At 38.7% G+C, this 16,376-nt stretch overlaps 1 protein-coding gene across 9 annotated transcripts in view; it reads left to right on the top strand.

Moving 5' to 3' along the window:
• The window catches only part of Snap91 (synaptosome associated protein 91), a 117,897-nt gene that overhangs the window by 55,998 nt on the left and 45,523 nt on the right, over positions 1–16,376 (top strand). For all 9 annotated transcript variants that reach the window (XM_052715943.1, XM_052715936.1, XM_052715996.1 and 6 more), the window contains exons 9-11: positions 3,252–3,293; positions 9,801–9,871; positions 16,053–16,080. In XM_052715943.1, the coding sequence (XP_052571903.1) occupies positions 3,252–3,293; positions 9,801–9,871; positions 16,053–16,080 (141 nt within the window). The remainder of the gene's footprint in view (positions 1–3,251; positions 3,294–9,800; positions 9,872–16,052; positions 16,081–16,376) is intronic.

The raw sequence follows: 16,376 nt of genomic DNA, 5'->3' as shown, positions 1-16,376 counted from the left end.
CTCTGCTGTGTTGACCAGTGGCTTTTTCTCTCATGTGTTGACTGACTGCTTAAGTCTGGGGTGCAGTGTGATTGGCTCCAGGCTCAACAGTGAAGCCTGTAATGCTGTGGACGTGGGACATTCCTGACATGCCTGTACTTCTTTATTATTATCACAAAATTGCCTGAGTTTTTCTGCTACACAGGTTTTATTGTTTATATTTTGTATGATTTTTCCCACGGTGTAGCCACAGTTATTAGTATAATCTAGTAAAAATTGCTCAGTTCTTTCTGTGAAAGGATCAGTTATGTCCAGGCACTCTGCGCAGAAGATTGCTTCATTACCCCACTATCTCCTGGGAAAACTGGGTGCATCCCAGTTTCCCACTTGTTCTAGAGGAGGCAGACACTGGACAGTGTGCAGTGTGTGCACGTACTTCCTCAAACGACACTGGACAGTGTGCAGTGTATGCACATACTTCCTCAAATGACACTGGACAGTGTGCAGTGTATGCACATACTTCCCAAAACAACACTGGACAGTGACAGTATGCAGTGTGTGCACATACTTCCTAAAATGACACTGAACAGTGACAGTGTGCAGTGTGTGCACATACTTCCTAAAATGACACTGGACAGTGACAGTATGCAGTGTGTGCACATACTTCCTAAAATGACACTGGACAGGGCAGTGTGCAGTGTGTGCACATGCTTCCCCAAATAACACTGGACAGGGCAGTGTGCAGTGTGTGCACATACTTCCCCAAACAGCAAACAAAGCAAGCCCCAAGAGCTTCAGGAGAAAAGGATTGCTGACACAGATTCTTATTTTTTTATAATGTAAGTTTGTGTTTGTGTCCCTTCATGCCTCATGTTAGCACAAGTTAAATTTACACCAGTGAAGAAGAGATGCATAGAGAGGTTGTCATTCTAAGGGTCTGTCTTTAAATAACTGCATTATCAATATAGTTTGTGAGTATTTATAAGACTTTTTATGGAATGGACACTAGTTTTAAAAAAACTGTTTTACTAGCCAGGTGGTGGTTTAATCCCAGTACTCGGGAGGCAGAGCCGGGTGGATCTCTGTGAGTTCGAGGCCAGACTGGTCTACAGAGCAAGATCCAGGGGCTGGAGAGATGGCTCAGCTGTTAAAGGCTAGGCTCACAACCAAAAATATAAGAGCAAGATCCGGGACAGGCACCAACACTACACAGGGAAACCCTGTCTCAAACAAACAAACAAAACCAAAAACAAAAGCCTATTTTACTAGAATAAGCATCTAAAGTTCAGTGGGATAACTATAATAATTTGTGTTTTCTTTCATACTTAAGTAGTGTTTTTTAATCATTTGAACACACTGAAGATAGTGTAGAATGATTTGGTTATGATCAGTCAATACAGAAAAATTTCAGTAGATGTACAGACCTTAGTTGTGTCCCAAGCAGCACTCATGCATCGTATGGGCTCCTACTTGATGGTTAATCTCTAGTTAGAACTATTTTCCTGAAGCGTCTAAAGAAGGCTTTCAGAATGTCATTTTAACAGTGTAACTGCAGCTGAGAGTGTATCTCGGTGATAGAGTGCAGTGTGGTTTGTCTGAGGCCCTGGGTTAGATTGCTGGTGCCACAGATGCCAAGCAGTAAACTGAAAATGCATCTTAGCTACTTAGAAAGTATTACTGAGCTGTCCAGCATACAGATAGTTGGACAGTTTCCATGGAAGGCCTCTAGGAATTGCTTAAGTACAGAAGATTCACCATGCCTTAAACTCTTCAACCTACTTAGTTTCTTTGACCCCTCAATTTTATTAATAAGCAAATTACAAAGTAAATTATAAATAAAATCAATTACAAAGTTATAGACTAAGAGTTAAAAGCAATTTTAATATTAGTGAATACATTATCCATTAAAAAATTATTAGACAAGGAAGTTCTATGCAGTGCTTTTAAAAAGTAGGACATTCTCAATGCTGACATGGACATACCCCTAAGCTGTACTGTTGAATGAAAAATTAAGTCCAATACAAAAGAGAAAATGCAGAGAAAAATGCAATTATGAAGTTGCAGGAAAGTGGGCAGACTTGGAAAACACAATATTAAGTGAGGTGACCCGAACTCAGAAAGGAAATACGTAAATACATAAATAGTTGTAAATGTGGGTATAGTGTAACACTTAGAAGGGAGACCAAGAGAAGGTAACATTAGGTGACGGGGAAGGACAGAATGCAGGCAAAGGGACACATGAGTCATGAAAGAGGACATAAAGCCAGTCATTATTGTGGTCTATATTGTGTGGGTGCATGGGGGATAAGTAAATAAAAGTGTGATTGGTAGTGAAAGGGTAAAACCCCAAGCTTAGCTCCATTGCTTTGGAATGCCCATTCTAACTATGTACAAGTTCCCTGAGATGTGTAGTTTGGGACTGGGCAAGGGTTGGGGTGGCTTCTTAAAACCAGCTGAATGATGTCTTATTTGTGAGTTAATTTGGCCAAAATGTTTTTGTTTTTAAAAAGAAAAGAAAAATTAAGTCCAGCGCATTTCATATGCTGTTATTGGTGGTAGAAAATGAAATACTTATATTTCAAATTTCCTTGGTTATGTATAAACTCTAGAACAGTGGTTTTCAACCTTCCTAACACTGCGACCCTTTAATATTGTTCCTCATGCTGTGGTGACCCCCAAACATAAAATTATTTTATAGCTACTTCACAACTGTAATTTTGTTACTGTTACGAATTGTAATATAAATATCTAAGCCCTCAAAGGGCTCATGACCCATAGGTTGAGAACCACTGCTCTAGAGGAATGTGTAAGAAACTGGCAAAGTGATTCTGTCTGTGAAAGAGAGGCTAGAAGCTACTCCCTGAACAAAAGATTAAGATAATAACCATTCCCCAAGGACTCAGTGGACAGAATTATTTAAATTTTGTGTGAATGGTTTAATAATTTCTTAGCTTCTATTGAACATAAGGGACACTTCTAAAATTTATACTTCAGAATGTTTTTATTTATTTTTGTATTCTAGTAAAATTCTATATACTTGTTATAGCTAATATAGTTAGTTAACTATATTAATGAAATTATTACCTTCTTATATTGAGTGGGCAACTACATAAAGAGCATATGCTTAAAGTAAAGTGATACACAGAGTAATAATTGCTTTACACCAAGAATAGGCTGTAGTTTTAACAAATCCTATGTGTGATCTTACATTAAATGCCAAAAAAAAATCATAGAAACCCAATTAGTAATTTCATTTTTTTTTTAATCCACAGCAAGTTGGTATAGATAAAGGTGACATTCCTGATCTCACGCAGGTAAGTGTCTGGAGGCTTATCATTAGACAAGACTTTGATAATTAATAGGTTGCCACAAATAGTCATAGTTTGTAAATATTTCACAGATTTGAGTTTAAGCAAACCAATTTTCTCAGAAATTATTCAGCCTTCCTTATGTTTTTCTAATTATTGATTATCTCTGGAGAGAAAAGGAAGATTTCCCTGCCCATAAGCTGTGACTTCTTTAAAGGCAACTGAATATTCTAATTGGGCTCATTGCTTTGTTATTGAACTTGAACCAATGAGAGCTGTGACTATGTCCGTGACAGAGCATGGGGTCTCAGAAGTGACTTCCGGTTATCAGAGCACGCGAGTGTGTCTTCTGCTCTCCTTGTTCTCTGCGTACACCGGTCTGAAGGACAGCACAGAAGGGAGAAACCCTGGTTTCAAGGTTTCGCATTTCCCCTCGTGCCCCCTGGGAAGAAGAGGGCTTCCTGGACAAATGTTTTAAGTGGTGCTAATAGAGGAGTAATTTTTCTGGGCCCCGTTTTGAAATGACAGTGAAGGCTGGACTTCAGCTGTCCTGTGTACAGCTCCCAAGAAGGAGAACAGATGCTGAGTTATAAATGGTCTTCAGTATGATTGACAGGAACTGCTGTGGTTTTAACACCCTGTGATGGTAAATTTCAGCCTCACACTAGAAGCAGTATTGTAGGGGGTGTTGCAGAGTTGTTCTCTTACATGCTTGTAATTGGACTTTTTGGGGGGACCACCAGCCCCCAAATAATGACAAAGAGACTTACTAGTAATTATGAAACCTTGGCCTTTAGCTTAGGCTTGTTTCTAACTAACTCTTATAACTTAAATTAACCTGTTTCTATTAATCTACATTCTGCCACATTGCTTTTTATTTCTCCTCCATCCTGTATGTCCAATTCCTTCTGTATCTCACAGCATCTCGCTCATGCCTAGATTCATCCCTACTTCTTCTTTCTGCCCGGAAGTCCTGCCTAACCTCTCCTGCCTAGCTATTGGCCATTCAGCTCTTTATTAAACCAATCAGGTGCCTCAGGCAGGCAAAGTAAAACAGTAACACATCTTTACACAGTTTGCTCAAATATCCCGCAACACACACTGGTCACAAGTTACATGAATGCTGTATCTTTTTAAACTTAGTCATTATAGTAGAAAAGAATGAGATCCCTCTCTTTGTTTGAAAAGTTGTTTTAACAGTTGGTGTATGTATGTGAGCCTGCATGAGTATATGTACACCACATGCATGCAGGAGTCTACAGAGGCCAGAAGAGGGCATCAGATGCCTTGAACTTGGACTTACAGTCAATTGTGAGTAACCATGTGAGTGCTGGGAACTGAACCAAGGTCTTCTACAAGATCAGCAAGTGCTCTGAACCACGGAGCCATTTCACTAGTCTCATTCCCCACTTTTAAATAATTTCATGTTGTGTATTATTAATTTGCCATCTTTATAATTTCTTGAAATATTTGCATATTTAAAGTAATATGTAAATTCTACTTTTTACTAAAAATTAGGAAAGTTGAAGGTGAAGACTTTCTCCTTTTCTATTACAAAAATTCTTACAAATAAAACTCATTGATTAATTCAGAACATGATTGCAGTGTATTCTTTAGGGGGAGACAGCCCCCACTCATAGATGAAATATTAGTTAAAAATATTTCTACTCCTTTTAGTGTTATCTACTGAAGTATACACCTGAATAAGGTGCTGATTTTTTTGAGCATGGATAAATATTAAATATGCATGAAATTTTATTTTAAAAATCTCTTTGTAATATCATAAGAAAATGGATGTTTGTTTTTTATCTATAGCAAAAAAAACTACGTTACATTTGTTTAAAAAGATGAGCATTACATATTTAGCTCAATGAGTAGTTCTTAGAAATGGCAAATTTTCTTTTACCCTATAACAACCCTCACTGTGGGATAAATGCAAACTAGCTATTTAGTTCAGGGGAGCCTGACAGGTAAGAACAGGCCCTCATGTGTCTCCCTTTGGGCAGTCTAGACACTATGAGGGACTATATAAATACCTTTGTTGGTTTTCAGTTTTGAAAATGATAGCAGATCATTAAAAGAAGGGGCACATACTTGGGTTTCATTTTTAATGATACTATAATATCCACTGCAGCTTATGTAATTGCTCAGGAAGTCTATACACATATTTAAAGATGTACAGTATGTGTGTCAGGACTTGGGAATCCAATTTGACTCCTTTCTTGAGCCTAAGCTGGTCTATGATAGTCTTTAGAATCCAGAATGTTCTGTCCTGTTTTCCTGTGTGCTAAGAGCAACATAAACATCAGTACTGGTATTTATTTTTAAATTACCACCCCATAAAAGCTCCTCTAGCTGAATTCTATACACATTTAAACTCAAATATGAGAGTGTGGCATGCTTTTGGAATTTCTTAATTAGTAGTTTGATTATGTTTTCTTGGTGATTATGAGCCACATACACATCTCCATAAATTCTCTTTTAGAGTCCCTTTCTCCAGACTGAGGGAGATGTCTCACTGAGTTAGAGATTTGGGACCTCCTAGTCCCCCAACCGTACAGTCAGGTTTAAGCTGAATTGTGAGACTTTCTGAAGTAAAAACCTGCGGAGAGTGTTAAATCAGGAATAATCTAGAGATGAATCTGCAATAGAGGTTGTGTGGATTAACTCCTCTGAAATGAAGGTCTGCTCTCCACTAGGCTTCTCCATAGCTTCTGTAGCTACTCCATCTAGCCACAAAATAAACAAAAATGTCTGCCTGGAAAGAATGGGGACTGAAGAGGTGGCCCGGGTTAGGAGTGCTTACTGCTCTTGCAGAAGACCAAGATTGTTTCCCAACATCCAAGTCAAGTGGCTCACAAGGGCCTGTAACTCCAGCCCCAAGGGATCCAACACCCTCTTCTGGCCTCTGTGGGTGCTGCACTCAGGAACAAACCCACTCAAACATGCATTATTTTTTCTTCTTTTTTTTTAATTGAAAATAGTTTTTCATACAATATATCTGATAACAATTTTCCCACCCCAACTCCTAGATACATCCTCCCTCCTCACCCACCCAAATCCATACCTTCTTTCTCTCTTTCTTCAGAAAACAGGTCAACAAACAAAACCAGAATAAAGAAAGAAAAAAACACATGAAACACACACACGAAATATAAAACACAAAATTGGAAGCCATAATATATAAGCAAAAGGCCAATAAGACAAAAAAAATGCCCAAACAAAGCAATGTAAGACCAAAAGTCTACAAAAATACCCGAGTGCATTTATGTTGGCCCAATTACTGCTGGCATGTAGTGAGACTCTATTGGAGAAAAACTATTTTTTTCTTTGCAAAATAAATAAATAAAGTTAAAGAAATGATGGTGACCAGAAGGACTTCTTTTTGAACTTAGAATAAAAGGGAATTAAAATTTCTCAAAAAAAGGAACAAAGGAATTTAACACATACTTTCCACTTTAGAGTGTGAACAATAAATACCCATTGTGTATATAGTATCAGCACATTTAAGTGATTTGTGACGATCAATGGCATTTCCAAAAGACATGTAAAGTAGTGTTTTGAGGAAGAAGAGAGAGAATATGATCTCCCACCTGAAATATTTCTCCTCGGCACTTGGAGTGGTTTCTGAGATCTAATCCAAAATCTGAATTATCTTTGTGTATTTTTTCATGTTTTATGATCTAAAGCATGTAAATGGCAGACAGATGCTTTTTTTTTACCCTAGGCATCACAACAAACTATTAATTTATTTCAACAAAATAATTCTCATAATAGTATTTCCCGCTTGGAGTGTGTGTGTGCTCCAAATTTTAAACTCCATGTGTGAGTTAACTCTTAGGGTTTGATGGCTGGAGTTTGGGTTGACCTGAGACTGCTGGTAAAGAGAAGTCTCATTTTAAAGATCATGTCATTGATGACTCTGTGACACGTGTGCTATTACCTGTCAGCCGTCACAGGCCAATTCCTGTTCTTTGGACTGGTGTACCCATCTGGTTGACCTATTATTCACTTGACCATTTTTCTGAAACGAGAAAATAAAGATGCTACAGACTATCGGTGTTTTCCCTTAAGTTTCTCTCACTGCAGCAGAGGTATTCTGAAAGTTTGTCTGCTTAGAGGTTCAGGAGGCCACCCCCACCCCAGGGGGCCATTTTTACGTGTTGCCTACTGTCCAGGAGTCGCTGTACCACCAACAGTGAAGAAGGCATGCATCATGTGCTCCTGGACATTCCTTTCAAAGGACTTTTTTTCAAAGAAGAACTTGTTTCTCCTGGATCTTCACAAGTCCTTATGAGAAATATAAACGTTAAGGCATTTTTTAAATCCTCTAGGATAAAAGGCTCAAACTTAATTATATGTAGAGCATGGCTCGGTAACTCCCCTGGAGTACATCGGTTTTGACGTCGTCTTGACAGGTCTCGATTTCAGCTGTTGTGATCTCTACTTCATCGTCTGGTTTTTTCATTTATCAAAACACTTCCCACCAGGTGTGGTGGCACACACCTGTAGTCTCAGCACTGGAGAGTCAGATGCAGGTGGATCTCTCTGAGTTCGAGGCCAGCCAGGGCTCCATAGTAAGATCCTGTCTCCAAAAAGAGGGAATGGGGAACAGAAATTTCCCAGGAAGAATGAAGTTTACAAGCTGTCTTCCTGATGTTTTGTTTATCTCGGTGCTAACAGGCTGGAGACTGTGGGTCCTATCCATGTATCCATGTATTGTTCTGCATTTTAAATTACACATAGTGTTTGCTTTTCTTGAACTTCTTAATTTGCACTGAGCAAAAAAGAGTCATACTGTATTTACATTGCATTTCACACGCAGAGGACACAGGTCTTGGGAATAAAGAGTGATTCTATGACTAGATACGTGTTTCCCACCGTAATTTATATGGAAATATGGAAAAAAATGTACGTTTGTTTTCAGGCCCCTTTGGTCCATCGTCAGTGTCATCAGTGAGAAAAATGTGGCATTATCAGATTAAAAACCCATCTAAGAAGGCTTAACTCAGTTATAGTTTCTGTTTAAAGTTACAATGCATATTTACTTAATGAGCATTTCTTTATAATATAGAATCTAACGTATAGGACAAAATTTCCATTAACCATCTTAAAAATTCATTTTTTGAAACTTGGAAGTTTATCCTCAGTTGGAGTTGGTTGGAAATTGTTGAATAAACCTTCCCCTGAACTGTACTTGAAATTCTGATTCGCATCACCTTCTCGACCTCTTAGGTGCTTTGGCTGTTCTCTCACTCTGAGTCTAACGTTTGTTAGACATTGCTGACAGAGGCGTCCACTTCTACCCTACGTCTGTAATTTGAATCAAGTCACTATGCTTATTCACTTAGTAATTTTTGTATATAGTCATGATTTTACAGTTAATTTGCATTTATTATCATGGTTACATATAATAATCACACAAATGTTGAAAATTTGAGTCTATTATAAAAATGAAAATTAATAGTAAATAAATACCTAAACATTCAAAATTTTAAAACCTTAATAAGAATCTGATTTGTCATTAAGTGCAGTAAAATACAGAATTAGATGAATTTTTTGTCAGTTTTTTTTTTTTTTGTACTTTAGCAGTTAGCGTGGTTAGTGCAAAGTCCTTCAAATTTAATTTCCCATTAAAAACAAATATCAGATAGTACCTCTACAGGTACTATAAATGTAAGCAGATGTTTCATCAATAACTGCTTTTCTCTGAATGTCTATACTGTTGACGTCTAGTTTGCATTAAAAGAAAAAGCATATTCAATTTCTAATGCTGAAAGAATAGATTGGGCAAATATTTTGCAGAAACCATTATTTCCCCCTTGAATATACAATAAAATACCATTTTTATTGCCTGAAATTTTACCTGTAGAAACACTGAAGAATTTTTTAAGGATTGAAATATATCAAATCTGTTGATATACAGTGTTCTTTTATATTTGCTGGTTACTTCATTATGTATATAAATTAAATACTGAATAATTAGAAACTCTTAATTGCCACTCTGTATTAAGGTTACATTCTTATTGCCACTTAACCCCTTTTTAAAGTGTGGTAGTGATATTACCTAATGTTTTAACCAGGCATGCATAAATGAATTTTAACTGTATTTTCAAATTTCTATAAATTTGTATTTCAGCACATATGTTTTGGATTTGGGTGCAAACAAGTGCCTATTTCTTTTCACTGGTTCTTTATGAAGTGGTAGTAAACTCGATCTTAGTCTGTTAAAGTGGTAACTTAGTAAACGCCCATCCAATATAGTAAACACCCTTCACTGAAACCATGTTGTAATGTCCCTGGGTATGCAGTGGACATGTCTATTTAAGATGGGCCTATCTGAGATGCCACAGAATTTAAATACCTAAATACCAAAGGACCTGGGATGGAATTGTCTCACACAGACGTGAGGATGCTTCCATAGACCTCCACCATACAGGGTTACAGTGATGTTAAAGTGTGCTTGCTTTGAAAGAGAACAACACAGACATTTATTTTTATTTCTTATTGTAGGCTCCCAGCAGTCTTATGGAGACCCTTGAACAACATCTAAATACCTTAGAAGGAAAGAAACCTGGAAACAAGTACGCATTGCTTGTATACCGTGAATAAGATGAAATATACCAAGTGGTTTTTTATGAGAATGAGATTTCTTAGGGGGTAACCTACTCCAGTGCAGTTTCAGGGTGTGTTTAGCTGCCAGTCTCCAGGGTTCCCTCTGACACCCTACCCTTCCTCTTCTAGCATGTGACACCTGACCTTCTACACAGGCAGCCTGCCTACAGCTAATGCAGCAGGTTGACTGGACCTGCCCTTAGAAGTCACTCCTTAAAACTTAGAGCTGTTGTGGTTGGTTGTGACTAAAACAAGCAGAATTTCACAAGCATCCTCGAATAATACTGACGTTCCAAACTACAGTGTGAGCACCCCTTGAGCGCCTGGCATACCATGCTGCTGATGGTTTACTCCAGAATCGTTCAATGACGGGAGTAGCAGGCAGGCAGTGGCTCATGCAGTTTTGCTGGTTTTGATGACTTCGGGCTTGGGTACTTAGTTCTTGGCTGTTCTCTTCATTGTGTACAAAATAATGCCCGGGTTCCTTTTTTCACCACCTCTGGAGCAGACATCATCAGGCTTGTCTGTTCACAAGGCTGCTACTTTCCAGCCTTCATTCCTTGTTCCTACGGTATTTCTTCTGCCTTGGTTTTCTCCCACTGATGTAAATCCTGTGCCTCCTAGGTGGACCCTCTGCAACCCCACCCACTTAGGAAGCCTTCCTTAGTCGTGAGCTTCCCTGTATTGCTGCTGTTTATCCACCTGTGTGATTCCGAGAGAATTTCTGATTCTAAGTGCCAGGGGATTATTTTATACTTTATTATCTGCACACTGAATACAGACCCTGCTACACAGTCAGTTTGCAGTCTGTCATTAGTAGAGTTCACTTAGCTCATCAGATAGGTCAAGAACTAATGGTTGCAGGGCTACAGGCCGGACATAGATTTGGGTTTGTCTGTTTGTTTTTATTTTTGTCAATGACAGAGCTGTGAAAATTTAACTCTTTTATGATTCCCTCCCTGAGCATCCTCTCAGAGCCTATGCTTATATCTTGATGTTAGAGTTTTTCATTAGCTATGTGTTTTTTCTTCTGTTTATTCCCCCAAGTATAGTTTTATATATAGTATATGGTATAGATTTAAATTTTCAGGAGGGAAGTTTTTCAGGCATATTTGGCCACACAGTCTAAGTGATGGATGGCAGGACCTCTCTGGGTTGTTTTAGGGCCAGGCTGTGGTCCAGTGTTGTGGTTGACATATTGTGCACCCCAGTAAACTTATCTGGGGGTCAGAGAACAGAACAGCCACTATATTAAACATAGAGGTTAGGCAGTGGTAGCATGTGCCTTTAATCCTAGCAATCCAGAGGCAGAGATCCATCCGGATCTCTGTGAGTTCAAGGCCACACTGGAAACAGCCAGACATGGTGACACACACAACTTTAATCCCAGGAAGTGATGGTAGGAAGTAGAAAGGTATATAAGAGTGAAAACCAGGAACTAGAGTCTTTTAAGCTTTGAGGCTTTTAGCAGCGGTTCAGCTGAGATCCATTTGGGTGAGGACTCAAAAACTTTCAGTCTGAAGATTCATAGAAACAGGATCCAATGAGGAGTTGCCGAGGTGAGGTTAACTGTGGCTTGTTCTGCTTTTCTGATCTTTCAAAATTCACCCCAATACCTGGCTGTCAAGTTTTCTATTAATAAGACCACTTAGCAATTCATCTACACAGTGTAGCTATGGTTGGCCAGATTTTGATGTGAGATTACCACATAACAATACACTGGGCCACCTATTGGAATATTAGGAAGCCCGATGAGTTGACTGGGACTTAGACAAATGGACACAGAAAGTTGAAGAATGTCCCTGCTCCAGTGGCTCAAGGACTTTGCGTATGCATGTTCCCTCAGCCTGTCTGTCCCTGTTGAGTGCTGTAAGCTACTTCTCCAAGCCTTTGCTCTCTCAAGCTGGGCACTGCCAACCTCCCCATGTTCCTGCTTGAAGTTTCCATTGCAGCCTTCACTAGAACCTTCTTTCTCCAACCACAGCCTCTTTAGCCAGCTTTTGACTCTGAACTTACACCCTTATGGCAAAGGTGGGCTACTTGACGAAAATTACCAGTGGACATTTTTAGAAACAGGAACTAAAACTCCATACATAGTCCATAGCCAAATTCATTCAGCTTAGAATAGCTTTTCTAGTTCCTTTAAAATCAATTTATGCTTGCCATATTCCTTTCATTAATTGGCTGAAAACACATTTTAATCTGTCTTTTCTTATTCTGATTTTAAGAAAAAAACAAACTGTAATAGTTAACTCATTTCTTCTTTGTATATTTGTGCTTACATGGGAACTTAAGTGAAGGGTGAGTACTATGCTAAGTGACTTTTTTTGCATTTGGTAATTACTAAAAATGCAAACAAAAACCACTTGCTAATCCATATTTGGTATTTGGAAATTTGAAAATTAATTAGTGTTCATCTCATGCATCTGTGTTTCTACTATATATTTATTTTCCTCCCAAGGTGACTGGCAAGAATGGTTTTGCTTCCTTTGGGTCTTATTGGATCATAATTAGCAGTATCTCTTAGGCATATAAATAACCCTCTTACTTTTTAACAAAAGGCATTTCATTTGATAAATAAACAAAAAGATTTTCTTCTGGTACACTGCAGAAGGCCAAGGCAATTTTACATGGAGCGTAGATGGTTTGAAAATACTTTCTTTGCCATCCCATAGCAATGCAAAACTATTCTAACCCTGTGTGTATGTATATGCATTTGCAAATGTCTGCTGTGATAAGCCAAAGATAGATGTGGTGGCAGACACCTTTAGTCTCAGTGCTTGGGAGGCAGAGGCAAGAGGATCTCTGAGTTCAAGGACAGCCTGGCCTAACACAGCAAGTTCCAGGACTACACAGAAACCCTGTCTTGAAAACCAAAACAAAAAGGCTGCTATAATAGACTTGAATGCCATTTACTTTTGGTACTTCATGTCCACTGATAGGCATTAAATAATGTGGAATGCTGTATGACAAACCTTTGTATATTCTTTCTTGTATGATTCCACGGCACAAAAAAGTGAAATTAATTTTATTTCCATTGTAGTATACTACGTGTTAGGCTGAACATGTAGGAAACCCAAGATGTCTTTTGTATTTAAAATTGTTCACAAGTTATTGATAGACTTTTACATCTCTGCATTTTTCTGGATAGCATTCATGTTCAACACTACATAGGAATTATTGTTGGGGATCAAGTAAATAACAAAAGTTCTTCTTTTCAGAGCTCGTAGTTCCATCTTTGAAAGAAACGTTGGCATTTGCTATGTGCCTAGGAAAAGTCCCTAGGCCTGTTTGTAGCAGTTTAAGAGTTTTTGATTAGATTGCAATATAGGTCATTCATTCTCATTTAAAATTATCCATAGTGCCTTAGTTTTCCCAGTGATCCTCTATGTAATAAGTTTCCATAAGACACAGTTAAGTTCCCATTGCTATGATGAACACTATGACCAAGGCAACTTAAGGAGGAAAGGGTTTATTTCACCTTACAGCTTACAGTCAGTCAGTAAGGAAAGTCAAGGCAAGAAATCAATCAGGACAGGAACCTGGAGGGAAATCAATCAGGACAGGAACCTGGAAGCAGGAACTGGAGCAGAGCGCCTGAATGCTGCTTACTTGCCCAGTCTGCTTTCTTATACCATCTAGGACCACCTGCCCAGGGCTGGCATCACCCACAGTAGACTGGGCCCTCCCACACCAACCACCAGTTAAAGAAATGCCCTATAGACTTGCCTGCACACTATTCTGATGGAGGCATTTTCACAAGGGAGCTCCCTCCAGATAATTCTGTCTTGTGTCCAGTTGACAAAAATTGAATCAGGACACTGTACTTGAAATTATAAAAATGAGTATTGGTCTGCAATTAAGGCTGTTGTCTACACTCAAAAAATTGTAGCATTTTCTCTTTTTTAAGTGTCGATGGTAAACAAGTGGGATGGAATATCAAGCAAGAAATATCCAGAAAGCAGCTATTTATGAACTGTGATGGAAGAACAGATGTGCCAGCCCATGGGATTTTTCTTTAGGGTAGGGTTGAATGTGGGCCAGGGACAAGCTCTAGGTAGCAGACAGGCTTGGAACAGATTTCAGTCCGTGATTAATGGCCCTGTAGAAACACCTGTGAATATGTTGTGGCAAAGGCTGGATAGAGCCAATGGGAACAGAGGTCACTCATGTTGACAGCTTAGTTCCAAATAAGATAATTTGATTACATATTATTTATTTATTTGTGTGTGTATGGGGTGGGGGTCAGAGGACCTCTTTTTGGAGCTGGCTCTCTCTATCCACCACTTGGGTCTAAGAGATCAGACTCAGCCATCAGGCTTGGGGGACAGCACCTTTAATCCACTGAGCTATCTTGTCCCGCCAAAGACAATTTCTTAAAACTTTTGATTCATTGGTGACTACAAAAAGAGTATATAAATACATTCTTACTTAAATTTTCAATTAATATCCACCCCACACACACAAAAAAAATGCTAGACACTGTATAAAGTGCTCAGGTAATACAACAGCAGGATGTGCTCTTTCCCCTGCAAGAACTGACTTAGCCCCCAGTGATAAAGACGCCTGGCGGCCATGAGACAGTGGAAGTGTAATCAGCAGGTGTCCTGACAGCTCAGGAGAGACAGCCCATTCTTGCTTGTCTGTTTAGTCCATGGGATAGCTGCAGGCATCACTAGTAAGAGCGTTGCTGTGGGATTTCGCAGAGGAGGATCATGTCAACCATGATTTTCATTCACACAGCTTGAGGTTGTTACTTAACAGCAGAGGGCAGCGTTCCATCAGTTTTATTACGTGTGCCTGCTGTGGGTGGACGCCGTTCCCACTATCTGTGCATTGGCTGATGAATATTTCAGGAGTCTTGCTTATTATACCCAATGCCTCATCATACCAGTACCATGAAGGATTGGCTCATGAAACCTGACTGAGAGAAAAAAGTAATTTATTCTCAGAAAGTGTCCATGTCAAAGGGTTTTGTGGTTTCTTTGTTTTTGCCAAGTAAACATTATTTTTTATTAAGTTTTAATTTTCCTCTTTTTATTTAATTTTTTTCATATGACATATTTAATTTCCTTTGTTTTCCATATGTAAGAAGGGAAATGATGTAAGTGGGATTAAAGGTTAGCCAAAAATTTGTGATATTTCAACTCTGTGGTGCACTAGAGTCTTAGGTTCCTACGTCCATTTTTCTGTAGATAGAAAAACACCAAATCTCTTCACTTCAATAGAGCCTCTCTAAGATGGGAAATTATAGGCATGCAGAAGGTAGTAGTAGTTGGCAAATATTGTCTGTAAATAGTTGGAATTTGCATAGTATTGAACAAAATCTCAATTACTAACATCAGTATTTGTTCCTGAACGAAAGCCATCCTAACAGCTGACCCTGGCGGCGGCCTCTTACTAAAGTACACAGTGCCTTCATTTTTTTCTTATTATTCATTTTGTACCACCCCAGATCAGGGAAGTGTGAACTGTGCAAGCGTATGTTCCAGAAGTGTGACTGTCTGCAACCTGTGCTGGAATTGGTGTTCATTTTAAAGACTGTCTCATTCCTTAATATTCCCTCAGAAATAATCATCCAAGTTGCTCTTCTCTTTCAAACTCCCAATAGTTATGACAAACAGATGGGAATATTTTTCCTGAAAAGTTTTCATTACAGGCATGAAAGTAACACAAGCTAGAGGGTGTGGCTGTGCATATTGAGTCTGGCTCACTCACGCGACTCATGGGGATCTTGCCTTTTTTCTCTACAGTTCCTTCTTGCAATATATGACATTCTTTTTGAGCTTTCTAACTTTTGAAATAATAAATAGGTATTCCTTTTTTAAAGTTTATATAATGTGCCTTTTTACAAACCTTGGAGAAGTTTGAGAAATTGAAATTTTAACAGTGGTTTTTGGTGGGTATAACAATAATGACTGGAGAGAAAATAAAAATTTTGAATTTAAGAATGTCCACTAATAGATAATAAGTCAGTGGAACTATTGGGAAAAGGACATCATTGAGTAAAAGACAAGTGTTGTAAGCTCCTCTGTTGCTATAAAGAGCTCCATGGAAATAAGCCTCATGCCAGATGATGTGACACCAAGCTGATGTTTCGGCAAACATCCGCAGGTGCATTCACATTTCATTTTCTTGTGTTTCCTCTAGATCTGGTGCTCCCTCTCCATTAAGTAAGGTAAGTTGGTCTGCTTCTCGGGGTGCTTTCTTTTGACGTGTCACTTTGTTCAGTATAAAGCTTAAGTACCAAGTGTATTCATTCTGCAATACAGCAGTCATACCACACTCTCTCAGGACTTTCCTTGTCTTCCAAAAATGAAAGTCCAGAGTCATGAAACAGTAGTGTCCCATCCCTCCTGACCTCAGTCTCTGGAAACTGCCTTTCTTTCTGCTTCTATAAAGATTCTTCATCTGAGTGGATCCAGACAGTCTGGCCTTTTGTAATTCATTTATTTTATTTAATGTGCCTTTAGG

The sequence above is a fragment of the Peromyscus californicus genome, unplaced genomic scaffold (genome assembly GCF_007827085.1).
Source record: "Peromyscus californicus insignis strain IS unplaced genomic scaffold, ASM782708v3 Scaffold_11__1_contigs__length_118956290, whole genome shotgun sequence".
Taxonomy (NCBI): Eukaryota; Metazoa; Chordata; class Mammalia; order Rodentia; family Cricetidae; genus Peromyscus; species Peromyscus californicus.
This window is presented reverse-complemented; position numbering and strand designations above follow the sequence as displayed.